Below are 26,662 nucleotides of genomic sequence, written 5' to 3'. Positions count from 1 at the left end.
CAGCTCTCCAGGCACAGATTACATTCACTTGTCACATGTTTTTCCCAAGGCCCAGAGAAGATCTAAAAGTGGGTCTTTAGACAGTTAACATTTTAGTAAGAGTTTCTTCCCAACTCCTACCGTGCTCTCAGTTTACGACCACATAATCCCTTTCCTAGATTCACCCCATCTTCCCCACCACCCTAAAAGCTGCCCGAGAGACTCTTAGTGATAGTTAACCGCTCCGCCAAGCTCACAGGAGTACCGGCTGGGCTCTGGTCATGACCACAGACTAACACTCGGGAGTCAAGAGAAGGCAAGGGGCAGCCCCCCTTTTAGTGGCACACATACACAAAGGAACTCTCCTTTCAATTAGAAAAGAAATGAATGTCACAGAAGGCTTCCCTAGAAAAGATATGTAATAAAGTAATAATATCAATAAAATAGCTATTACTAAAGCAAAGCTTTCATCAATAAGCTTCGAGAACTTTGAAGGAGGAAAATGGCTTCACGAAATGGTAGTCCAGGTTGCCACAGTGTGGACACTGCTGGACGTTGCTGTACTCGGAGAAGTACTGCATCCCAATCCGCACGTCGATCACTGGCTTCCCGCAGTGCTTACAGTTCAGGCGGGCCTGGGGGGGGGAACACAAGATGCCGTGAGCCACAGTACCCCTCTACCTCCCAGCGCTGCCAACGTCAAACCAACGAAAACGTGAGACTGCTCTACCTGGGAAACTGATCAAGAGTTTAGTAAAGCATCCCTTTTATTACCCAAAACAGGGTACGCAGAGCATCAGATAAGCATGAGATATACACTCAAATATTCACCCATCAGCCTGACAGATTAATGACTCTTCTCTCCCGATGTGCAGCACTGCTAGTAATTACTACTACTGGTGGGAAGAAAATTCTCAACTTGTACTACCTAAACTTCTCCGGTAAAGTTCCCCTAACAATTGGAAATCTCTGCCCCCTGGATTTTAAAAAGTGACTGAAACCAACTTCCCTCATCCAAATCTGCATGAAATTTCTTTGAAGATTTTTTTTGTTTATTTTTAAAACACATATACATTTTTCATTCTACTGGTTACTACATTTCTGTTTTCTTTGGGGTAAAAATAAAATTTCCCTAAAATACTCTAGTAAAATTGAGGATCCAGGAATAAGGGCCACCTTTACCCTGAGGCTTCTGGAACCTGCGAGCACACTGTACCTTTATTCATGCCCCAGCCTCCCTCTAACAGCACAAGACCCAAGCTTTCAGCAATAGGTCCAAGGACTTCAGTGAATAACCAGAAATTATAACAGACTCTCAATTCAGACTCATTCTAAAAAGGTAAGAGAGAAGTATCATCTAATTCTGTCCTCAAAACGCTCCTGTAGGTAGGTAGTAGTACATGAATTTTAGATGATGGAACTGAGGCACATGGTGATAAAGCAGAAAGGCTGAGATCTGAACCACAGTAGCTTACTCCAGAGCCTGCCCTCTTAGCCATTACACGGACTACCTTTCTGTAACCTGAGAAAAACGCCCTTTTAACTGACTAATCTCTCTGAACAATATTAAAAGTGAGATTCTAAGCAAACCGCTCTCTTTAACCTATTACTCCTTTCTAATGATGAATCCCTGCTTACTTTGGTCTCGAAGTCTTATCGGAAGACACTCCTTGATGCCTTAATAGTGTCTAACACTTGCACCTTCTCAGTGAACATAGTTAATTGATATGTTTTTAAGCCAAAAGTAATCAAACCTGTTTTCCATTTCAGGAAGGGGCCAGAAAAGAAGTGTTTGGGCTTAAATTGTTTTAAGGAAGAAATATATAGTGAGGAACAGCAGGCTGGGTGTGGCAGGATGCCATTCTGCTTTTCTCCCTGAAGATGAGGAAATAACCCCAGTGCCTTTCAGTGGTGGAGTAGAAAGAGCACCAGACTGGGAGTGACAGGCTGTGGTCACGGCTGTGACACGTGTGGGTAGACCTGGGAAAAACATTCTAATTGTTTAGGCCTCCACTGTACGTGGAAAATACGAGTCTTTTCCTGTGCTAACACTCTATGAGTTACAGGCCCACACATCCTTTCACTTCCTTGCTTCTTTAAAAGATAACCCTGTCTGGTGTGTGTGGGAGAGAGGCATCCCTTCCTTTTGTTCCTCTCATTTCAAGAGCTGGCATCAAGGAACAGCGGGTATTATAAAATGCTACAGTGAATAACTAAAAGACGATGATATCTCACTTCCAAGGCTAAGTTTTAAATGGAAATGTGGTCCATGTATGAGAATAGCGTAAAGGAGTCAATCCTATCTGGAATCAAACGACAGGCTACAGATGGCCATTCAGGTCTCTCACGACCATATTTCTCTTCTAAGATCACTAGTACAGACACAGCATAGCTGAAATACCAACTGTGCCAACCTTTTAATTCAACCAACACAGCTTATCTTCTGAATAAACTAATAATGGTAAGGATATTCTCTTTATAAAAGTCAAACCATAATGCTAAAGATATAAAACTGTGTAATAAAACTAATGAAATGTTTATCAGGTATTTATATTAAAGACTTAGCCACTTAAGAGGGAAGGAAAATACCCCTCCAATCCATGAATATCAAAGAATTATATAACAAGTGTTTTCTTTTCCAAAGCACTTGGAAATAAATCAAGATACTTCCAAGGATTTTGTTTTGTCTCCTGTGTTTCTGTGGACTTATGTAAGGCATTTTCCAATGTTAATACTTCCCTCTTTTCCTCATGACAGCTAAAGTTCAGATGCTTTCTTAGCATCAGAAGATGCCCCCCCTTAGCAGAGCTTTAAGGACTACAAATCTTTCAAGTCAACCTCAAACACCTGACAGGGCAGGCAGTTCCTGGATAACTGCACTGTCCCACAGAAAGGAAACAAAAAGAAAATCCTGTCTATTAAAGAAAGTGAAACTTTCTTCTTTCCTTTTAAATGACAACTTTTTCTTACTAGAAACTATGTTAATCATATAAAACATTAAAAAATATAAGTAAGCAAAAAGAAAACTAAAGGAACCACTCAGCACCCCACAACCCAGAGACAACCTCTGGTAATAGGCTAGCGGGTTCCTTTTCATGTTCACTTTTTACAAATGGAAGCATGTTATTCTGCCATTTAAAGGTGGCTTTTTTTGACTTAAAATACTGAAGATATTTCCCACATAATTACAAGATCCCTTTTAATGACTGCCTAGTATTCCAGTCACAGCAGCACCGTGCTGCAGTAAATCAACCGTCACTGCTGGACTCTGGGGAGTCGCACGGCTGCTCACTCCTGAAGCATGTTCTCCACACCCTCCCACCTCCTCCAACATAACCGCAGTGCTGCCTCTAACTCCTCTGCATTCATCTGGGGACAGAAGCCTGAGAGCACCCACTACTCGCTCGGAGGGGTAAATACCAACCTGACAACATGGAGAGGCGGCCAGGATGTCATAGGTGTACATGGTGCCCAGCTGGTGCCAGCTGCCATCCCACCGCGACTTACACTTGATGCAGATGATCTTGTGAACCCCTTCCAGGCAGTCCACGCACACTGCGTACAGATGCATGAGCCTCCCTGTACACAGAAGACACGATGCTGAGAGTGGCTGGCCAAGAAATCACCTTTTGTCACCAAAGGGGATTAAAACAATGGCTCATCTAACAGTTATAAGCAAAACTTTATCATTTGAATAAATATATAAAACAAAATAGATGATATTTATCATATATTCCCAAGTTGTCCTTTTACAATAATGATGGATTACTAACTATTGTCAATGGGACACATACTTTAAGTTCAATCTTATTAAATACCTGCTTCAATTCATTTTTCTGAAAAGTGCTGCCAGGTTTATAATACGGACGTCCAAACTCAAAATGACCAAGCCACAGATGCTCAAAAGCAGCTGTGATCATGCAGGACTTTCTGCTCAGAGATCTACTGTGGATTATGGAGGCTGAACCAGCAATGTTGGTCTGTGTTCATGGGCTCTCATCCATCAACAAGTCCCATCATGAAAAAGTCCAAAGTCTGTCTTGGTATTGGTAGCCCAGAATTACACCATAGTCAGAATTACCATGTTAACTGTTCTTGTCTCCAAAATTGCTCATCCATCACCACATCCAATTTAGGAACCAGAATTGTATCTTACTTGTGTGTGTTTTGTTTTTCTTTTCAGAGGAGTTCAATGTCTTGTTATTTACTGGGCTCCTGAAAGTCATAAGCCCATTCCTCCACTATTTATCAATATCTAACGCTTGTAAAGGAAAGATGTCACGCTAGTTTATATGGAAGGGTTCAGGTTCAAATCGGGGAAAAGCTGGAATGTCCAGCATCTGTCTGGGCAATGTGTAACAACAATAACACTGCTCTCTATGTGGGGATCGGGATCCCACTGTGATAAAAAACTACCAGCAGCAGAATACATACTCCTAAGTGACTTCTTATTCAGAGTGTGCTGCTCGTTGCCACCAGCCAGACCATGCTCTTCATATTTTCAGTGGTTAAGGACCAGCCTGCTCCTTACACATTAGAAAGGGGTATACAGTACTCACAGGGAAATCTTTCATTTCATTCATTTACGAGACTCTCTCTCCCTCTCCCTGAGGGCAGGAACTATGCCCTCCTTGAAGGCTCAGTGTCTTGCACAATATCTGGAACGCGGAAAGCACTCCATAATTGTACATTACATGAATGGATGCGATATATTAACAGCCTAAGACGTTAAAACCTTGGAGGTCTCTATGCCAAAACATGGGAAGGGTGACAAGAGCTTCTTACAATACTGCCCACCTCTGTTGTAGGGCACTGAAAATAAAACAATCTCACACTCAGAGTGGCCTGGGGCATTTCAGGATGTCATTTCAATATCTAGCAGCCACTGGAAAAGGCTTCATTTCCAATCTCCGTCCTAGACGGAGTTCTCAAACACTGCAGATCTCAAACATTCAAAGACATCAAGGTGGCTGCTAAGAAGGGTGGGGACAGGGACAGACGGAGAAGTCACATGTTGGTAGCAATGACCATGATGATGAAGTTGACAGGGAACTTTCACTGAGTGCTTACCAAGGATCTGACACTGTGCTAGGAGGCTACGTGAATCCTTTCATTTAACCCTCACAACCAACCCTCTAAAGTAGGCGTTACTGTTATTCCCACTTCAGATAGGAGGAACTGAAGCTTAGAGAGCTGGAATAGCTTGCCCGAGCTCAAAAAGATAATAAATAGCAAAGTCCAGACTTGTCTGACTCAACCTCCAGGCTACATCACGGGAATTCCTGGCTGGAAATTTGTTTCAGTTACTGTTATATATTGTCCTAAATACTGAGAATTTAAAATTTCTAAATTCTAGGGTTGTGAGTTCAAACAAAAAGCAGATTTCTGAGAGAATAATTACCTACGGTTCTAAGTGGTAAAGAACTATTGTACCAAAAGAAATTCCTAACTCGATCAACCTTAATAAATTATTAAAACCAAACAAAAACATCTTCTTCTGGAAAAATGAGGGAAGAGAGGCTGGAGCTGGAGGCTGGGGAGGGCACTGAGGGGGAAAGGGCCCAGAGCAAGGGAATGACGATCCACACGGCCCACCACTGGAAATTACACATTATTTCAGCAGCGTGTAATCAACTGCAGCCTGGAATCCTGTGGCCTGGAATGTGCCTTCCTACTGGAACTGAAAATGCTTTAAGGAATACATGGTTGAAACTCTGTGATGGAAGAAGTTATTGACACTGGCTTGTTATAAAAGAAGATGGCATGGACTTCTAGATGTGGCAATAAAAACACGGACATATGCCAAGGCCCCACTTACGGCATTGACTTGTCTGGTGCTGATAAAACAACCAGATCCTCAGATTTTATCGTCAACAGTTAAACTTCTCAAGACTTCTGTAGTGCACACCTAACGCATCCATTATCTATTTGGATAATGTGTGTACGTACTTAGGTGTGTACACACACACACACATACACAGAATTCTTAGGCCTGTCTAATTTTTACCTTTCTCCATCCACTCTGATGGGTACCCTTAAGATCTGGTCCTGGGCTCTGTCATATACTCCTCCTTTTCTTTCTCTTTTCTCCCCATTCAAGGCCTCTTCCACTCTTTTACCCACTAATTTTATAAAATAAGCTTCAGTGTTCATCCTAAATATTTATTTCTAATAGCGCTTGTGAAAGACACCTCCACTCAAAAGTTCCAACATCTCTTCAAACCCAATACACACAAGTACCCCATCTTCCTTCCTCTAAGATCAGGTCCCTTCCCCAACTTTCTCTTCTCCTGTTCGTGACAATACTGTTTACCTGGTCTAGAGCCAAAGCGAGCCAACAAGGACGCATCTTTATCCCGTAGAGTAAAGCTGTCTCCAAAGCTGTGATCTTCCCTTTAATATAATCTCTTACAGCTGTTCCCACCTTTCAATCCCCACCATCACCACCCAGCTGTCTCTCTTCTCCTTGCATCTAGAATACAGATTTCAGTTTCAACTGTATAGCTTCCACCCCTTTAAAACAACTTTTCCCCCAAGCAACCATTGGCTTTAAAAAAAAAAATTGTTAAACCCTTCAATTCATCAATATGGCAAAGCTCTTTGTTATGGCTTGAAAGGACCCACAATCTGTTCTCCACCTACCTTACTCATTTCCTACTCTAGAACCTCTGCTCCAACCAGATGGTGCTCTTCGGTTCTCTCACTGTCTCCTGACCTTTTTATGAACAACTATTCCTTTGCTTACATTACTCCTTATCAACAAACCCCCAGTGTAGTTAGACCGTGTACTTATCAAAGTCCAGTGCCCCTCTTGACATCTGCCTTCACATTACCTCCTTTGACTACCCAGGCCAAAGTGTCCCCTTCCTCTTTGGAAACGACAGGTTGCTTCACGTACATAATATCCAGGCGATACCAGTTCCAAAGGTGGTACTAGTGCCTTAGGCCTGGTAAAGTTAGTTACACTTTCGCAAATGCATCTTATATCCTAAGATTATAGACTGATGAGTGGCAAGGACTGATAGTACCCAGTACAAGTATGCAATTCATAAGTTTGATTGATTGGTGAACAGACTAAATGAAAAGGATTTGTCCATCATGAATAGAAAAAGGACAACTCTCCTCTCATGTACCCTGTACCCTTGTACCCTCATTCATCTTCATAAAGAATATTTCCAATCATAAAATGGTGAAGTGAAGATGTTTCCATCTACTTCCCTCTAAAATTATCCCCACGCAGGATAAAGTACAAGTAACAAAATACAAATTCCATCTTCCATGAAACTATGAGGTACTTGCAAACCTGAATATGAGATCAGAAATTAGATGGAGAAGTAATAAATGGTTTAGCTCTGAAACTGGAAAACAAGCACAGGGGAGGTTGAGATGAGGTGCTGAAAGAGAAAGCGTGGGGTATAACAAATTACTAAATAACCACACATTCTATACAACTTTTTTCATCAAGAAGCAGAGTCTGTTGAATCATCCCCTGAATCTGGGATAGCCTTACAACTTATTTTTTTGAAGAACAGAATGTGATGGAAGTGATGTTACTCAGTCCCAAGCTTAAGCCTCAAGAGAGAGAGGCCATGCAGCTCCATTCTCACCATCTTTAATGCTATCCTGAGAACACCATGTGAAAAAGCCCAGGCTAGTCTACCGGCAGATGAAAGGATATATAAACAGGGATAAGCCATTCTAGCGGAGGCTCCCAAGGCCAACCAGACTGTCAACTGCTAGACATGTGTGAGAGGCCATCCTAACCAACCAACTCATAGAATTGTGAGAAATTATAAATCATCACTGTTTTACACCACTAAGTTTTAGAGTGGCTTGCCCTATAACAAAGGCTAAAAGACACAGCACAGTAGGCAAAACTCTAGAAAATGAATGAGACCACCCCTCGCAAATTCAGCTCCCTTCCCCTGCTGAGAAAGATGAAACAGAAATAGCATGCATGAAACAAGAGCAGGATGCTATTAAAAAGAACTTTTGGAAATTACAAATATAATAGATAACAGAAAATCTTAAACTCAGTAAAAATACTGGAATATAAAATCAGAGAAATCTTCCAGAAAGCAGAATAAAGATAAAGAGATGAACAGGGCCAAAAATATACATAATAAAGGATCTCCCCCCTCCTCAAAAAAAAAAAAAAAAAAGGATCAATCTAAGAGGTCCAACATCTGATTAACTGTTCTACAGAGAAGAAAGAAAGAAAGGAGGGAAGGAAGGAAAGAAGGGAGGGAGGGAGGGAAGGAAGGGAGGGAAGGAAGGAAGGAAGGAAGGAAGAAAGAAAGAAAGAAAGAAAGAAAAAATGAAAATGGGAGGAAATCATCAAAGAAATAAATCAAAAGAAAATTTCCCCAAATTGAAGACTATAAGTTTACAAAATCAAAAAGCCAAGAAAGCATCCTGCCCAACAAATGGAAAAAAAGACATCATGGTGAAACTTCAGAATACTAGAGAAAATCTAAAAACCTTTGGAGGATGGGAAGGAGAAATAAAGGGCCAGGAATAAGAATAATATTAGATTTCTCAGTAGCAACACTGGAAGACAGGAGACAGTGAAGTAATGCCTTCAAAATTCCAAAGGGAAAATAATTATAGCTTGGAAGACTATGGGAAAATATTCCAAAGGGAAAATAATTATAACTTGGAAGTGTGAAGATAGAATCAAGATACTACCAGACTTTCAAAAACTCAAAACATCTATTCCCATGCTTCCTTTCTCAGAAAGCTCCTAGGGGATGCTTCTTAACAAACTGAGGAAATTTACCAAGAAAAAAGAGAGTATGGGATCTAGGCAACAGAAGATAAAAAATAGGAAAGAGATGAAAAAATTCCTAGAAGGACAGCTATGTAGTACAGCAGGCATTAAGTGCAGCAGGACAGACAGGAGCAGGAAGATGAAAGGCTCCATGAAAGAAATTTCTAGAAAATAATTCATAAAAATGTTTGACAGGTATGTGGACATGTTTTTGAAAGGTGGTTTGTAGAGCTGCTGGAGAGTTAGAAGCACCAGCCAAAGCTTCAAAAAAAAGGCTAAGCAAATGAAAATGTGAAGCAATTATTAACTTTGATAAAAACAAAAGGAGTCCCAGAACATACAGTTCTCTAAATAGGAAATACATCTATACTTCTTGGCTCAGCACTAAATATTTATATACTCATAGTAACAAAATCATTAAGGATTTAACTAAGAATTGTGATGGATTATCCTGAGAGAAAGGGGAAGATGCAAGAAAGCATGAACCATCATCCACCTTAAAAGTAAATCTAGAGGTAATATGTAAAATCGGAGAATGAAGATAGCAGCTTTAAAATTATGATGGTAAAAACCTGAAGAATCAGTTAAGATTTGAAAGTGTCTCACTCTGAGAAGTGAGACAGCAGGGGTGGGTGGGAAGAAGATAGGTGGGGATATATCATTTTTACTATAGGCTTTTAAAGCACACTTTTAAAGTTATAAACGGGTTATATGTCATGGATCCCATATTTATATAAATTCAGTAGTTTTACATGAATTGACAGATTTCTCTGTCAACTGACCCACCCCGTTATTCATTTTCTGGCTGAAATGTCCCAGTCTTTGTACGTCATCCACAGCGCTAATAGTAAGAAGCTCCCCACGCCTCTCCACCAGGGTAATATCTGAGCTTTCATTTTCCTTTTGCTGCTATCAAGAAAGTCTCACCTTTCATACATTTCAAGATTAATTCAACTAATCTAAAAACACATTGACCCTTCCCTCGCTGTGTTATGTTTACAAGGATCAGAGAGAATACACAGCTTGCTGGGCACAGTAACATAGGTTTCAAAGGCACCTACTTTATAGCAAGTGAAACATTTTTATGCAACTCCTTCTCTAAAGTTCCTCCCAATTACGAAAAACTATACACCTGAATCCTCTCTTCAAATTACAGCAAGACAGAAACATAAAATTACCCACCAGGACCACTGTACTTGGTATAGTGTGACATCAGAGGAAAGGACACCACCTCACTGGGCAGAGCTGAAACATTCAAAAGTTAGCTAGCTCCTGACTAGAACAAAAACACGTCATCAGTTAAAATTAAGCCCCAACAGAGCCATCCCTTCTTGTTGGCTTTTCACTTCTCACAAACAGAAAACAGGCAAGGTGAGCGAACACCTGTACCTTGGAGGTGACAGGGAACATCGTATTCGATCTCATCGTGTCTCGAGGGGCTTAAGAACAGAGTTCCGTCCACCAGCGGGAACTGCTCGAACACCGGGAGTGCCCGGTGGCACAGGGCACAGTTCACCACGTTCCTGTGGCTGGCGCTGAGGGCCGCGAGGATGAACTTCCGCAGATCCTCGCCCTGGCCCATCTGGGCATCGTCCTCCACCCGCACGTGGAAAGTGTTCAGCTTGTGCCGGGGGATGTGAGTGAGGAGCTCGGACAGGTCCAGGCGCCGCAGGAACTGCACGGGCGCGTCGAAGTGGCCCCCCCTGTGAACTGACAACCCGGCCGGACTGTAGTCAAAGTGGGCGTTTCGGAACACGTGGCCCCCCGCCAGGGCCTTTTTGTGAGGCTCCAGGTGGATGGCGTTCTTTAGGAACTCCCCGAGGTACCTGGAGGAGCGGGGGCCGCTGAAGTGGGCGGGGGAGAGGATGGAGTAGCCGGTGGGCGGGGACTGGCCCGGGGAGCCGCAGGGGGAGCGCGCCCCGTAGGCTGCGGCCCCGCCGCCCTTCTCCTGGGAGTTCTGCCGGTCCATGGAATGCCGGCGGGGCAGGTCGTGGCTCAGGCCTTTCTGGGGCTTAGTGGGCGGCCGGCACTTCTTGGCCTCCTCCGCCGCCTCACCGGGGGGCCTCCCGGTGTTCCTCTCCGACCCCGACTTCTTCTTTTTCTCATCCTGCATCCGCTTCACCTGGTACCAGTCCGTGTCCTTCTTCAAGTGGCCCTGGCCGCAGCGGCAGGAGCAGAAGCGGAAGGCCAGGTCGTAGCCCTTCTTGGTCCACATGTTCTGGCGGCACTGCTTCTCGTTCCAGCTGCGGGCCCGGCCGATGCAGTTGAACTGGACCAGGATGCTGCTCTCCCACTCGTAGAAGCACTGCAGGTGCATCCAGGTGCTGTGAGGGCAGTGCTCGTTGTTGCACACCACCTTCTGGTAGTCGTCCTTCTCCAGGTCAACCGGCCTCCCGAAGCTGCAGATCAGCGGCGTGGCACAAGGGGCTTCTGGGGAGAAACAGAGAGAGAGAGAGAAAGTCAGCTAGCGGGCTGTGGGATTCCAGCCCACGGCCAAGTGTGAGGTCAAAGCTACCATCCCACCTTAGCCCATTCACGCCAAAGGTACGATTTTTCTGGTGTGGAGATTTCTACTACTGGAATAACACCAGACAGGGTTCAAAAACATTCACCATTTTCTTCTGGTGTGATGTTGTACCAAGGGAATTTATTTTCTGATTATCCGTTCTCTGCTGAAAAACATACCAGTAAGCTTCAAAAAGTCCAAATCCTTCACAGTGCAATTAGCCATATGTCAGTACTTGTAACAGTGTAGTATGAGGTCTTCCTGAGACGTGGGTGTAATGAAAGGCAGTTTCAGGGTTCTTTTAAAAATGAATCACTCCTGGGGCTTCCCTGGTGGCATAGCAGTTAAGATTCCGCCTGCCAATGTAGGGGACACGGGTTCCAGCCCTGGTCCAGGAAGATCCCACATGCTGCAGAGCAACTAAGCCCGTGCGCCACAACTACTGAGCCTGCGCCCTAGAGCCCGCGAGCCGCAACTACTGAGCCTATGCGCCTAGAGCCCGTGCTCCGCAACAGAGAAGCCACTGCAATGAGAAGTGCAAGCACCGCAACGAAGAGTAGCCCCCACTTGCCACAACTAGAGAAAAGCCCGCGCACAGCAACAAAGGCCCAGTGCAGCCAAAAATAAAATAAATAAAATGAAATTTTTTTTAAAAACCCACACCATTCACTTTATAAAAAACAGACACACAAAATGAATCACTCCAGTGAACTAGGAAATATGATGGAGCCACTGAACCAACAAGTTCAGGTGGTAGCTCCAAAAGGGCCCTCGAAACACTATCACAGGATTTAGGTTATACTGAACACCACAGAGAAAAGCAGACAGACTCGCCTCATATAATACAACATGCCACCAGACGAAGCGGCAGAGATGATGGGACCCACAAAGCCTATGGCTATGTTACAAATCATCCCCTTCAGTGTCGGATTCCAGGAACTTAGCAAAATGGCCCAAACTGACCTGTCTATCCCCGTGATCACCGTGGCTTCCCCATCTACCTCCCGGGTGTCACAACGCTTAATCTTCACTTCTCCAAACCCCAACCGTCCAGTGTAGCAATTCACAGCATGGACTCTGCAACCAGACTACCTCGGTTAGAACCCCAGCAGTACCACTGATAAGCTGTGTGCTCAGTGAACAAGTTACTTTACTTCTCTTTGTGTCAGCTTCCTCTGTAAAAAATGCAGGTAACAACTGAATGTACCTTATATGGCTCTTAAAAGGATGAAATATACAGATACACAGGTGGTGCTTAGAGCAGGGACTGGCACGTAGTAAACCTCTTCCCCTTCCTCCCAGTCTTCAAGACCCATCTCTAGATGCCAGGACTCCCCTCTTCCCTTGCATCCTGATCTCCCCACCCCCAGGAAGGTTCTGGACTGAACCTTACTTGAGTCCCCACTGTGGTTGGTCCCCACCGGGTGATGACTCAGGAAAGGACGCCTATTACTCAGCTTTATGCTCCTGGCACCACTGGGCTCATGCCTTGCACACATCCAGTGCTGAATAAAGGTGCATCGAAAAGACACTGGCACATGAAACCCACACATGACAAGCAGAGCAGAAGGAAGAGAGAGGGCTGTAATCCTAGGCAGAAAGACTAGCACAGGGAAGCACACTGAAAAGAAGTAGAAGAGTGGTATGTATACTGGGCAAATTAACTGTAGTCACCTGAAATGTAGACACCTTTAGTATCTTAAAATGTTAGTCAATTAAACAAAGTTCAGTTGCTTTTATCTTTAATCCTTCAGAGGAACAGCCTCAAAGGCAGTGACTCTGTAATGTAATGGCAATAACCAAAGTGATATTAACCCAGGACTAAGGAAATCAAATTTAAAGAATGACCTAGCAGTACCTTTGCATTCACGATACGCCAAATTTTAAATGCTGAGATGGACTTGATATTTCTTTTAAAAGTATTTTCACATTTCACACACTAGGTGTTTAGAAAGTAAGTAAATGAATAATGTCATGCCTCTTTTTCAAATTCCTAAGCCTTACAATTTACAGAAACATATAGGAAACTTTTTTTTTTTTTTTTGCGGTACGTGGGCCTCTTACTGTTGTGGCTTCTCCCACTGCGGAACACAGGCTCCAGATGCGCAGGCTCAGCGGCCATGGCTCACGGGCCTAGCCGCTCCACGGCATGTGGGATCTTCCCGGACCGGAGCACGAACCCGTGTCTCCTGCATCGGCAGGTGGACTCTCAACCACTGCGCCACCAGGGAAGCCCAACATTTTTTTAACTGTAAAAAACAGGACTGGTGGCATTCAAAAATCACACCTATAACAAATTAGCCATATTATAGAAATGTATTTGATTGTTTCCTGAAAGCTGTTTCTAAATTTACAAAGTTCCTAGCTCTTAAGAATAGCAGGCCCACAAAGGTATAAATGGAATACAAACACCTGATACAACCAAACCTTTAAGGGGGAAGTGGAAAGAAGGGAATCCCACATTCAGTGAGGTCCTGTGTTACACACCTCCCCTGGGACATTAGTCTGGGCTGTGATAGCTTGACTAACAAGCAAGATGAGAAAAGGTTCCTTTACACAAAGTCAGCATGGTTTTAAAAAATGTATAGGAGGGCTTCCCTGGTGGCGCAGCGGTTGAGAGTCCGCCTGCCGATGCAGGGGACGCGGGTTCGTGCCCCGGTCCGGGAAGATCCCACATGCTGCGGAGCGGCTGGGCCCGTGAGCCATGACCGCTGAGCCTGCGTGTCCGGAGCCCGTGCTCCGCAACGGGAGAGGCCACAACAGTGAGAGGCCCGCGTACCGCAAAAAAAAAAAAGAAAAAAAATGTATAGGAACACTCCAGTACCTGTTTCTACGGCTTCACCGCCAAATATTCCATACTCAGCTTGTATTTCTCCCTGCCCAAGTGAAAATAATCAGGGCTTACCTTATTCTGGGCAAAAATCTCAAGTAGTTTCAAGTCTGGACAATAAGATAATGAGGCTGACGTCACTTGGGCAATGTCTGTCACTCTCTTTCTCATCCTGTATCCTTCCTCCCCACTCAGGCCTCGGTCCTCCCCCACCCAGTAAAAGGGAAGGACCTGACTGTAGTCATTTACACTGGCTGCCCAACAAACCCAAAGCCCCTGACACACTCATCCACGCTAACAGGAACCCCCCAAAGCAGACACTGCCATTTTCAGCTTCTCAACTGTGAAATTTACTGTTTTCACCACTCTTAGTTTCAGGCATCGCAAGAAGATGGGGAGTTCGGCGGGGTGGAGGGGCGAGGAGGGGCTTCTGAAGTCACATGAGGCTTCCTAGACAAAGCCTAAGGTAGGGACTCGCTCATTTTCATCATTGTAAACCCACTACCGTGAAGATTGTATCATGCCTAACAAACGTCTTGTTGAAGGCAAGTACGGCCCAGTCGGATTTAGGACTCTGCAGCGACTGGATGCTGGAGGAGGGGCAGGGGAGGAAGGTGGCCACTGGGGAGTACAGCCCACTGCTCCGCCCCTGAGTCGCAGCAGGCCTTCTAGACTCAGCACAGGATTCTCTCTGGGGCAGAGCCTGGCCCTCACCCTCACTTCCTCAGACTTACCATAATCTATTCTACCCTCCTTTGGCATCCAGCTACCAAGTGCAAACTTTAGGGTTTCTGAACAACTATTTTACGACAGGGATCTGTTCCATACAGTAATTCTTCTTACATGGGAACACATCCCCTTGTTTGCAGAGCAAGTTCCCCTCCGGGTATGACGGTTCTGACCAGAGGGTCCTCATCGCTGAGTTTCCTGCAAGGCCAGAGCATGGTGACTGCGGATACGGACTCTGGAGCCAGCCAGCCAGCCTGCATCGACTCTCAGCTCTAAACTTGTTAGTTTTAAGACCTTTGACTAGTCACTTAACCTCCCTGCGCTTCTATCTTCTCAGCTGTAAAATGGCAGAAATAAGAGCGAGCACCTACCTGAAAGGGTTGCCATGAAAATCAAAGGAGTTATTAAGGCAGTTTGGACAGTGTCCAGCACATAATGAGCACCAGTTAAATGTAAGCGATTATTATTAAAAGCTTTATCACTTTATATTACCTGACGGAAAAACCAAAGGACTTTGAATGTGTTTAGAGCAAAGCTACAACCAGGAAGTGACCGTCCTCCTTTCTCCGTCTGTAAATAAGTGCAAGAAATGTTCTGCTTCCCTACAACGAACAAAGCAGGGTGGTGTGCGTAAAATAATTCACTAAATATCTACTGACAAGTTTTAAAGAAGAAGGAAAATTAACTTCTTCTAACCCCTTAAAGATTTTCTACTCAGTGTCAGACAAGTAAGTATCTTGCTATGTGTATTTTTCAACCTAAACAATCTTTTCCAAGCCTGGATAACAGGGATTCATAAAAGGCATGGCTGTATTTGATTCATGAGATGTGTTCCTAAAGAACTTACATAATTCAAGACTGATTATCCCCTAGTCTGGGGGTAGAGTGTGGGGAAATGCATCCTCAGAATGCATAAATCTGCAGCCGTGTGCTGTATTTTTGCTTTACTGGTGCTTTTTAATATCAGCATTACCTCTAATATTTCTCAGTTGTGCCTCATAAATTGACAGCATGGCATATCATAGTGTTTTATCACATTTCTGTTCCAAAGTTACAGATTTTCAGGATGTTTTTCAGTACCAGTATTAGCATACTTGGATATTTTGAAAGCTATAATAAAGGTTTAAATTATAAGTTAATTTTAAAATAATAACACAAACGTCACCAAAATCCATGAAAAAGTTCTATAAACAACAAGAGTTCACATAATATTGCCAAGGGTTAGTAGGTATTTCTCTTTAAAAGAAAAGGTAATGACATTGGGTAACAAAGCATTTTTATAAATCAGTTGACCTGCTGGCTTTGAAAATATGAGATGGCTTGATGCATAACTTGGGGGAATGTGTCTGTTGAAATTTTCCATATAATGTGAAGCTTTTATTATTATTTATGTGTCATTAGTTGAAATTTGCATAATTCAGTTCGCATATAATGGGATCACACTGTACTAGGAAATAAATTAGCAGCCTGCCTTCTCTCCTGCTTGGAGATTTAGATCTTGAGCGTGCTGTATCAGGGAGAACGACACAGCACCCTAGCATTTCATGTACTGCATGCACCCTGAAGGAGACGTCGGTCCAAGAGCCCTCGGAACCAAACCACAATACCATAGGATGGGAACAGAACCCCAGATTAAGCATATGTGTATGTGCACTAGTGTGTGCATGTGTGCCCGTATGTGTGCACGCATATAACTGCAAAGAGACTGCCCAGTTGTTAAACTATCCCACTGTCAAAGACTCCAGAAAAGACCTCACGTCATCCTCAAGTACTATAATCCAAATTTAAAGCATTTTCCTTGCTTCTCTGAAACACTCTAGAACCTGATTTTGATTATCCTTGTCAGTGGCCTCCCCTTTACCTGCACAAATACTCAAAATATGGCCATAATCAAAACTCCTAAATCTTATTTTTTACATGTAATTCCCATTTTACCACCTAAGTTATAAGCACAGTGTGCTCAAAACGTTGACCTACTTCTCTCTTGATGCACCCAGAATGGTGCCTGGAGACCAAAGGCCACAGTGGAGTTGGCCCCTCCCCTTGCCTCTGGATTCCCAAAGCCCTCAGCTAAAGACAAATGGCTTCACCTCCCCTCAGTCTGTCCAACAGGTAAAACATATGGCTGCATGATTAACTGGCAACATGGGTTATCTGCAGACCAGGTACCTGTCAAAGAATACGATCCATAACTCACTGCTGTTCAATGTCTTCCAAAAGCTCAACTGAGAGAAACAATTTTTAAGAAAGAGTCCATAGATGATGTCCACACATTCCTCTAGATCAGAGTTCCAGTGGGGTGGTCTGGCCTGCAGTGCCTTATTAAACCAGTACAGGGTTTTTTGTTATGAAGTGTTAAGTGCCTTTTAGATGTATCATGCCCTCTCTGGGTCATCCAGGCCTCCACTCCAGCCCCATTCATATACTTACTCATATGCCAGGACCCTAGATTCATTTGGGTGCGTGAGCCCTGCGTTAGATAAAAGCTATCCCTTAGTTAAGCCAGGTGTCCCAGAGTTGGTTACTTGGACCACATTGTTTTATTCCCTGGACAGGCTGTTTTGAATGACGTGAGCAGGCCTAATAAATTTGTTTTATTTATGAAGGGACATTGTCATGGACATTGCTCAGTATTTTATAACATCTTATAAGTCACTGGTTTTGTTTTGCTTCATTTGTTAATCTGATGGACACTGTAGTGCAGGCCACTTCTTCTGTTTGCCTCTTTCCTCTGTGTGCTACAAATCTGAAAGCCACATTTGTGACCTACCTCTTGTAAAGCCTCAAGACGTCCTTTATTTTTCCCAACAGTATCATCTCTATTACTAATATTCTCACTTATTTATTATTTCTTATAGTATTACATGTATTTTTGAAAGCCACTTTATTTTTAGAAGAAGGAGGCTATAAATGATCAAAACAAAAATCCAGGGCTTCCCTGGTGGCGCAGTGGTTGAGAGTCCGCCTGCCGATGCAGGGGACACGGGTTCGTGCCCCGGTCCGGAGGATCCCACATGCTGCAGAGTGGCTGGGCCCATGAGCCATGGCCGCTGAGCCTGCGCATCTGGAGCCTGTGCTCTGCAACAGGAGAGGCCACAGCAGTGAGAGGCCCGCGTACCGAAAAAAAAAAAAAAAAAAAAAAAACCAAAAAAACAAAAAACAAAAATCCGTTCCCCACCTCTCCTCATAACCTTCAAACCAGCTTTGCCTAATACGTGTCAAAATTTGGACTTGATGGGGGCCCAGGTGTTCCCCTCCCTTCTCACTTTCCAAAGTCGGCCATAGCAGGGTGCAAAGTGAGAGGGGAGGCCGGTGCTGACCCACGACCCCGGGAGCCCCACAGATACAGCACCTTCAGGAAAGGCTGCCCCCTCTGCCTTGCCTGCGGCACAAGCGGTGGGTCCTGGAGCCGCTCTGCTCACCCGCTCCGTGCCTCTCCCCCATCCCACAGCCCATGCCTCTCACCCACTTCCCCTGGGCCCAGCTTCCCACTCTGCTATGCATACCCAGGCCTCTACTGTTCCCAGCCCACCTGGCTTCTCTCAGACACATCTCGGGCTGGCTCTGCCAGCCAACCTGGCCCCTCTGGCCTCCTTGCCCCACCTGGACCGTGCAGGTGCCTCCCCCATCACCTGCTCCCAGCCTCACTGGTGAAATTATACATGGTGAAGTGGGCTCAGACTCCCCCCCAACTCCACCCCGCCTTGTCTTCTTCTGGGGGTGTGTGGAGGGGGGTCTCTCTCCTGGGCTCTAACCCACAAAGTCTAGACTCTTCCGGGCATTGTCATCCTCATGTGGGCCCAGTCTTGCCTCCGCTTAGCTCTTCCCAACAGCAGCCTAATTACCTCCCCTTCTCCCCTTCTCCCCCCTCACCTAGCAAACCCAGGAATTCAGTTCTGGAAAATATGAAAAGGAGAATCCCATGTTCACTGCAGAGACTAGCTCTAAGGGGAGAGGCAGAAAAGAGAGCAATGAACTGAGAAATTGCAAGTATTACAGATGTGGCCACACAATCTGAACCTGCTGCAGGGTCACATCACCACTGACAACTACAAGAATCCAACCAACTCCATCTTCCTAGGATGGCTACTGAAAAAACGCCAATGTAAAAACTTAATAGCAAGAATAGCAGATTACTGTAGTCATCTCGATTTTATTAATGGCATTAGCAGTTATAATGACAACTTGTTTTAATCATAAAAGTCATATTCATTGGTAAACTAATCATAGATACATGTACTCACATATAAGAATATAAGAAAAAATAAGTTTATACCAGGTGCCAAGTGAAATAAGGCACATGTGGTCATATATATGTGTACATGAGCATATCTATGAATAACTAGATATCACCTTATCAATGTAATTTCATACACATGCACGTGTACACACGCACACGCCTACTCTAGATGCAATATTATTTCCACAGTGAACAACAACAAAAGACCCTTGCTTTTGCTAACCAAGTTCTTAAACAGTTAAATTTGAACCTCGAGATCCACAGTAAACCCATCCTTTTGGCAATTACAATTGCCAGTAAACAACTGTTTGCTTTATGGGTTGCCCTTCCTCATGTCACTCTTTGAATACTGGCCAGCTCAGCATTAGCCACGGCAGGAATCTGTCAACACCTTTTGGAATTCTGACCACATTCTCTAAGATATTAATCATCCCTTGCCCCCCTGCTTAGCATCAAAGCAAATTCAGTGAGCATCTTCTCCTTGCAGTGACACAGGGCTTTGAAGCTTGCGGGTCCAGCAGGTTTGCTTCATCTTTTTTACAGACACTGGAATAAAAAAGAATGATGAAAAATATAGAAAAATATACACAAATGAGTATTTGGAACCAGGATATATTGTTCCACTCTGTGCACAGATGTGATGCCATCAGCATTTCTGCTTTCCTCCTTCTGCTCCTGGAATGAATCAGGGAACATCAATACAGTGCACGACAACCCTGAATTTCTTCCATCGTCGCAATTGATCATGAAAATGGTAAAGGTTTTTCATCTGCAAATATTATGGATTTGAGGCCAGATTTTTTTAATCAGCATATCCTGATAAGTAGACTTAACACCAGTTTACTAGGTCTGACACACTAAAATCTTCTGAATCTTTACTATAAAGAAGTCAAATACAGGATAATATGAGTATTTGACTACAGGTCTCTAGAGATCTGGACATCTGCAAAACAGTACAATAGTTATATTCTCAAAATGCTGTAAAAACTCAAACTATACAGATAAACTTCATATAGGAAATATTTCTAAGTGATCTGGTCTCTGAATAAGTCAGTTTTCTTAGCAGGTTTATTATACATAATTACCTAAAGAAAGAGCCTTCAAATTTTCCAGGATACTAATAAACACTCATTTGGGCAAATGTATGGCTTCTTTTAGTAGCTATCATTTAATAAAGACCCTGTTTTAGAAGACGTAATAAAAACACCAGGGTTTGTCTTAGGGTTAAACACTTAACTACAGAAGAAAGAAAATACATGGGGTCTCTGAAAATCAGCTAATAACAAGTCAATTCAAATAACGTTTTTAAACACCTGTTATGTGCCCCGTTCAGAGTCTAACATAGAGGCTGCAAGTGTTGAATAAGTTTGTAAGCCATACTTTCCTATATCTTTGAGTATCTTATACTTTTTTGTTGAAAACTGGACACTTTAAATAACATAAAGTGGCAACTCAAAATCAGATTCTCTCTCCTTGCAGGATATGCTTCTGTTGTTGTTACTGCTGTTTGTTTAGTGACGTTTAATTCTGTAAAGTCTCTATTTTTTCGTCACGTGTAGCCACTGAAGTTTCTGCTCAGTTAGCTTAGTGGTCAGCTAATAACTGGACAGAGACTTCCTTAAATGCCCTAAACCAATAAGTGTCCCATCCTTCGCCAAGGGGCTGTGTGTGTTGGGCAAGCCTTCAATGCTTCAACAGTTTACAACCTTTCTTAGCCTTTACTCTCTGCTTACTCAGAGCCTCAAGGTCAGCCAGAGGTGAGAATGAGGGCCTCCTCAAGTCTTTCCTGGACATGCTCAGAGCGCTGCCATGTGCACAGTCCTCTAGAGCACCAGGAATACACCAGAGCTTCTCAAAGTCCCTGACCGACCTCCTACTTCCAAGACATTCTTTTTAAGTTTTTTGACCCATTTCTTGTTTGCTCCAACTGGTATCACTGCTGCAGGCAGTTGCAATGATAAATAATTGCTGCTGAGTGTTTTCAGCAGACAGCCTAAGAGGGCTTAGAACACTGGGTGACCTCTGAGCCAGGTCAAATGGTGAGAGTTCCCTAGGGCTAGGGCTTTTGGGGAAGCTCCAAACCTGTCCTTCTCCCTCTAGTGACTACGAGGTTGCTTGTTTTAAAGCTACCATGCATACTACTATATAAAAAATAAACAACAAGGTCCTACTGAATAGCACAGGGAACTATATTCACTATCTTGTTAACAACCTATAATGGAAAAGAATCTGAAAAGTATATACATATACACACATACATACGTATGTGTGTGTATATATATATATATATATACACACACACATAGACACACACACACACATATATACAGCAGAGTGATTCAGGTGTCACTCTGCTGTATACCTGCAACTAACACAACATTGTGAATCAACTATACTTCAAATATATATATAACTTTTAAAAAACAAAGCTACCACAGAGCTAGGGAGAAGGAATGGGAAAATAAAGCAAGTTAATAGAAAACAAAATTCACTGTTCTTACTACAATTCAATCATTTCCCCAAATAAACACTCCTAGGATTACTGCAAGCCTTTAGTTAATTTCTAGAATTTTGAAAAGTTGATTTTGATCATTTTTGCCAGTGTTCTCATTGTTTCTATGGAAAGGCAGATTTCTAGATGTCCTTCTTCTGTCATTCCAGAAGTGCTTCTTAATATAGATTTAAGTTTAAATACATATTTTGTTACAGAAAAATGATAAGATGATCAATAAGAGAGTTTCAAGCAGGACGATACTCTTTCTTCGGATCAGACAGATTCTGGGTAAGAATTTAAAAATAAAGAAAAATGTAAAATTTCTGACCATTATCTTTTAAATGGCTGATAATGGTTAGCAAGTTACTATGATATTTGGATTCTGTTTAAATACATTAAAATGACACCATTTACAATAAACTGGAGACTGTATCCTCTGCATTTACTTAAACCTTTTAAAAAACTGGGTGTGACAGTATTAATATGCAAAAGAAACTTTGTTTTCTCAAATTCTTTTAGAGGATACACAAGCAAAAAAGTTTTATCACCACCTTCAAGTCAGCCTTCTAAAAATTACACTTTGACGACATCATACACACATTCAGGAACCTCGGAAACTCCCAGACTGAAGCCCCATGTCCTTTGGCTATGATCAAGGAGCTCCAAAACTAGGTCCCCAGGCTGGATCTCCCACCTGGTCACCCACCACGCCCTCGCCCCAAGCCTCTGCTTCAGCTGCCATCCCTCCCTGTGGGGCAGTGCAGAGTGCAGATCAGAAAGGGAAGGAGTGGACCCGGACCACTGTGCCCACACCATACCTCAAACTCACCAGGGGGTTAAAACTCATTTCTTGATTAATTGGTGAGTATTTGAAGTGAAAACTAAAAAAGTTTTAAAGTAAATGTTCTCAAATATTTTGAGATCTTTCTCTACTAAAAATTTTTAAAAGACTCTTAAGTCCTGTACAAAAGGGAAGCTAATACTTTCAAAACATTTTGTCAACTTGTTTTAATTAGTATGGGAGCTATAGTAAAGCTCACTTAAGCATATCTGTCTTAACCTCTGATTTAGTTTATCCTCCCTTATGTTATTTTAGTGTGTGAGACTGTTCCAAAGAGGGTAGCAAGTTGAGTACAAGGAGATTACATTCAGTTAAACATGTTTTTATGCTTTGAGTAGGATCTAAACACAAGGCTTTTCACTCAGACAAACTCAGACAAATCTATCCAAATAAACATGGAAGCCTCACATTCTCCCTCAACCAAAAAACAAAACAACAATGTGCTCTTCAACTATATTTAACAACTTGGGGTTTTAACATTCTCTTAATATGTTGGATTTATTCTCCTAGACTCACTCTTTTCTTACATTCAGTTAAACTCACAAGCCTACCCAGCCTCAAGTTCAAACTAAACAGAAAGCTACAGCCTTCTCTTTTACCCATTTTTAAATTTCCATTCTGGCTCCAACACTCTGACATCAGTAAGAAATCTGTATAAATAATGACTTTAAAGTAGAAAATTCATATTTTTCTTGTCTACCAAAGGCCATGTCAAGACCTAAAAGGACATGGACCCAAAATATGTCTGGTTTAGGCTGAATATCAGGATGAAGATAATGGTTTCATAGTTTTCCCTGAATGTCTCTTAAAAATACCAACATAGGGCTTCCCTGGTGGCGCAGTGGTTGAGAGTCCGCCTGCCGATGCAGGGGACACAGGTTTGTGCCCCGGTCCGGGAAGATCCCACATGCCGCGGAGCGGCTGGGCCCGTGAGCCATGGCCGCTGAGCCTGCACGTCCGGAACCTGTGCTCCGCAACGGGAGAGGCCACAACAGTGAGAGGCCCACGTACCGCAAAAACAAAACAAAACAAAATACCAGAATAGAAATAAGACAATCCCTTGGTTCAGATTCTACAAACACGTCCTGAGCCCACAAGAGGATTCTTTAGTGATCTGCCCAAGTCATTCAGCTGGTAAGGGGCCTTCCCTCTTCCATTCCCACCCACACTGTACACAGATCAATAAAGAACACAGAGCCAGTTTATAAGGAGAGGAGGCAGTGACCAACAGCTTTGTGTAACCAGATCATAGTAAGTAGTTCTATAATTTGGAATAGTGTCTCATTCAAAATTATAGAACTGCTTACTATGATCTGGTTACACAAAAGTTTATTCAATATGGTCAGTGTCCATATTAATCCTCAGAATTATTTAAAGACTAGGTCTACAGAAAGTCAAGTTAAAGAAGTAAGTGCTTAGGGCTTCCCTGGTGGCGCAGTGGTTAAGAATCAGCCTGCCAATGCAGGGTACACGGGTTCGAGCCCTGGTCCGGGAAGATCCCACATGCCGCGGAGCAACTAAGCCCATGCGCCACAACTACTGAGCCTGTGCTCCGGAGCTCACGAGCCACAACTACTGAAGCCCGCGCTCCTAGAGCCCGTGCTCCGCAACAAGAGAAGCCACGGCAATGAGAAGCCCGTGCACCGCAATGAAGAGTAGCCCCCACTCGCCGCAACTAGAGAAAGCCCACATGCAGCAATGAAGACCCAACACAGCCAAAAATAAAATAAATGAAATAAATACATTTATTTAAAAAAGCAAGTGTTTACACCCAATTACAATATAAAGGTTTCCCAATCTTTGCACTCCTTAAAAACAAAGATAGACAATGAGGTAAATCTACTCTAGCTAACAGAACTGCTAATTTCAAAAAATAAATAAATAAATAAACCATGAGCAAAGGCTTACTCGTTTCTTAATGAGAATAAAGCAACTTTTTTTGGAAAGCATGTAAAGAAACGGCACTCTATCAGTATGGAGACTATCGAATAGGGCAGCAGAAAGAGCACTGATGTTGAGAAACAGAAGCTCAACCTGCTTCTCCTGAATCCTGTTTGGGTCAACATGCCAACCCCCAAGAAGATTTTTAGGGTTACTACTGTATGTAAATCAATAAACCCCCAGCACAACATGGTTAAATTCATTTCCGTACTCTATCTGTACCCTAAACTAAACTAAATCCTTACACTCCTTTGTTTTCCACGTGCCTTTTCTGTCCTGCTGAACTCCCTGAAAAATATACTCTTTCAGCTCCCCTGCCTTCCCATCAAAATAAACCTGGGAAAATACTTTATAGCAGTGGTCCCCAACCTTTTTGGCACCAGGGACCAGTTTCCTGGAAGACAATTTTTCCATAGATGGTGGGGGGGACTGGTTCAGGCGATAATGCGAGCGATGGGGAGCAATGGGGAGCGGCAGGTGAAGCTTCGCTCACTCATCCACCGCTCACCTCCTGCTGCACGGCCCAGTTCCTAACAGGCCGGGACTGATACCAGTCCACGGCCCGGAGTTTGGGGACCCCTGCTTTACAGCAATCCTTCCCACACTGGCCGTCCCTCTGCTGTGATCTAGGGAGAAAAGACAAAGCTTTTGCCTGTAGGCCACACCACTCAGCCTATTTCTAAAATGATGCATCAGCAACCAACAAGCAACTTATAGAATCTGTTGCAACAAGGAAAGACTTGTCAAAGGAGAGGCGTGTCTAAGTCTTATACAGACCTCAGTAAAAGTGAAAATGAAACTCAAAAATAAATTATGTCTATGTCCAAGCCCAGTAGTTCACCATATATACACACTCAACACAGCTGTTATAATATGACTTGTTTTCAGGAGAGCATGCCATAAAAGTTCCTACTGCAGAGGAAGCTCGACGTTTAGAGCCCAGTGATATATTAAGCCAATGATGTCATTATAACTAGACATTCATTCCTTTTCCAATTACTAACTTTTGTGGAACACAGATATAATTTCATAGTATGACTATTTTCAAAGACTCAAAACTATTCATTTTTAGGCTTCCCTGGAGGCACAGTGGTTAAGAATCCACTTGCCAATGCAGGCGACACGGGTTCAAGCCCTGGTCCGGGAAGATCCCACATGCCACGGAGCAACTAAGCCCATGCACCACAGCTACTGAGCCTGCACTCTAGAGCCTGCGAGCCACAACTACTGAGCCCGCAAACCTAGAGCCCGTGCTCCACAAGAGAAGCCGCCTCAATGAGAAGCCCGAGCACCTCAACAAAGAGTAGCCCCAGCTCGCCGCAACTAAAGAAAGCCTGCACGCAGCAACTAAGACCCAACGCAGCCAAAAATAAAATAAAATAAATAAATTTATTAAAAAAACACGATTCATTTCTAAACTATTCATTTCTAAACTCATTTATAAAAGAGTTACCAAAAATATCCAGAAGGGATTCCCTGGTGGCACAGTGGTTGAGAATCTGCCTGCCAATGCAGGGGACATGGGTTCGAGCCCTGGTCTGGGAAGGTCCCACATGCCGCGGAGCAACTGGGCCCGTGAGCCACAACTACTGAGCCTGCGCATCTGGAGCCTGTGCTCCGCAACAAGAGAGGCCGCGTTAGTGAGAGGCCCGCGCACTGCGATGAAGAGTGGCCCCACCTCGCCGCGACTAGAGAAAGCCCTCGCACAGAAACGAAGACCCAACACAGCCAAAAATATCGAGAAATTTGTCTTTTGCCATAAGAGAATTTGTCCAGTTAAATATAGTTCTATTAAAATATATAAATATATACAAATGTATATGATTATATTGCATATGAATTCTAAACAGTTTTTCCAAATCTGTCAAGAGAAAAACATTTCAAATTAATTCTTTAAAAATTCTTCCAAGTCATCTTTAGATCACATATCTCATGGAACATTAAAAAATAAATTATGAGGAAAACTGATATATTCCAAAGTCAAAAATTTCAAATCTGACTATCGCAAAGAGGAGGCTTGTTTTTAATCGACCAAATCCCAAGAAAAACAATGATTTTAAAAAACACATCCATACATTTACATAAACACACTGATACAGATACATACCCAGTATCACGTGCCTGAAGAAGTTATTTTGATAAAATCCATAATACGGTTTGGTACATTCACAATTCTTTAAACATTTAAAACGCAAAATGTGAAAGGGAGGTAAGGAAACAACTGAAAGTCTTAAGTAAGCATTCCACGTGCTTTTACAACACAAACTCCCACTCCATAGGACCCTAGAGGCAGATAAAGAGCAGAAAGGCCTGAAGTGAACGCAGATACAAA

General features: G+C 43.2%; 1 protein-coding gene across 2 annotated transcripts in view; it reads right to left on the bottom strand.

Annotated features, from left to right (window-relative positions):
• Positions 1 to 285: 285 nt before the first annotated feature.
• HECA (hdc homolog, cell cycle regulator) overlaps positions 286 to 26,662 on the bottom strand; it is a 40,445-nt gene continuing 14,068 nt past the window's right edge. Inside the window, exons 1-4 of one of the 2 annotated variants that reach the window (XM_079939022.1) lie at positions 11,435 to 11,570; positions 10,139 to 11,179; positions 3,404 to 3,558; positions 286 to 614 (exon numbers count right to left, since the gene is read on the bottom strand). In XM_079939022.1, coding sequence (XP_079795148.1) covers positions 450 to 614; positions 3,404 to 3,558; positions 10,139 to 11,179; positions 11,435 to 11,480 — 1,407 coding nt within the window. In that variant the 5' untranslated portion in view covers positions 11,481 to 11,570 and the 3' untranslated portion in view covers positions 286 to 449. Of the gene's footprint in view, positions 615 to 3,403; positions 3,559 to 10,138; positions 11,180 to 11,434; positions 11,571 to 26,662 lie in introns of those variants that run through there. The other variant, XM_079939021.1, reaches the window with a different exon arrangement.

The sequence above is a fragment of the Stenella coeruleoalba genome (assembly GCF_951394435.1).
Source record: "Stenella coeruleoalba genome assembly, chromosome: 12".
Lineage (NCBI taxonomy): Eukaryota > Metazoa > Chordata > Mammalia > Artiodactyla > Delphinidae > Stenella > Stenella coeruleoalba.
Note: the sequence above shows the minus strand (reverse complement) of the source record. Positions and strands in the feature narration are given on the sequence as shown.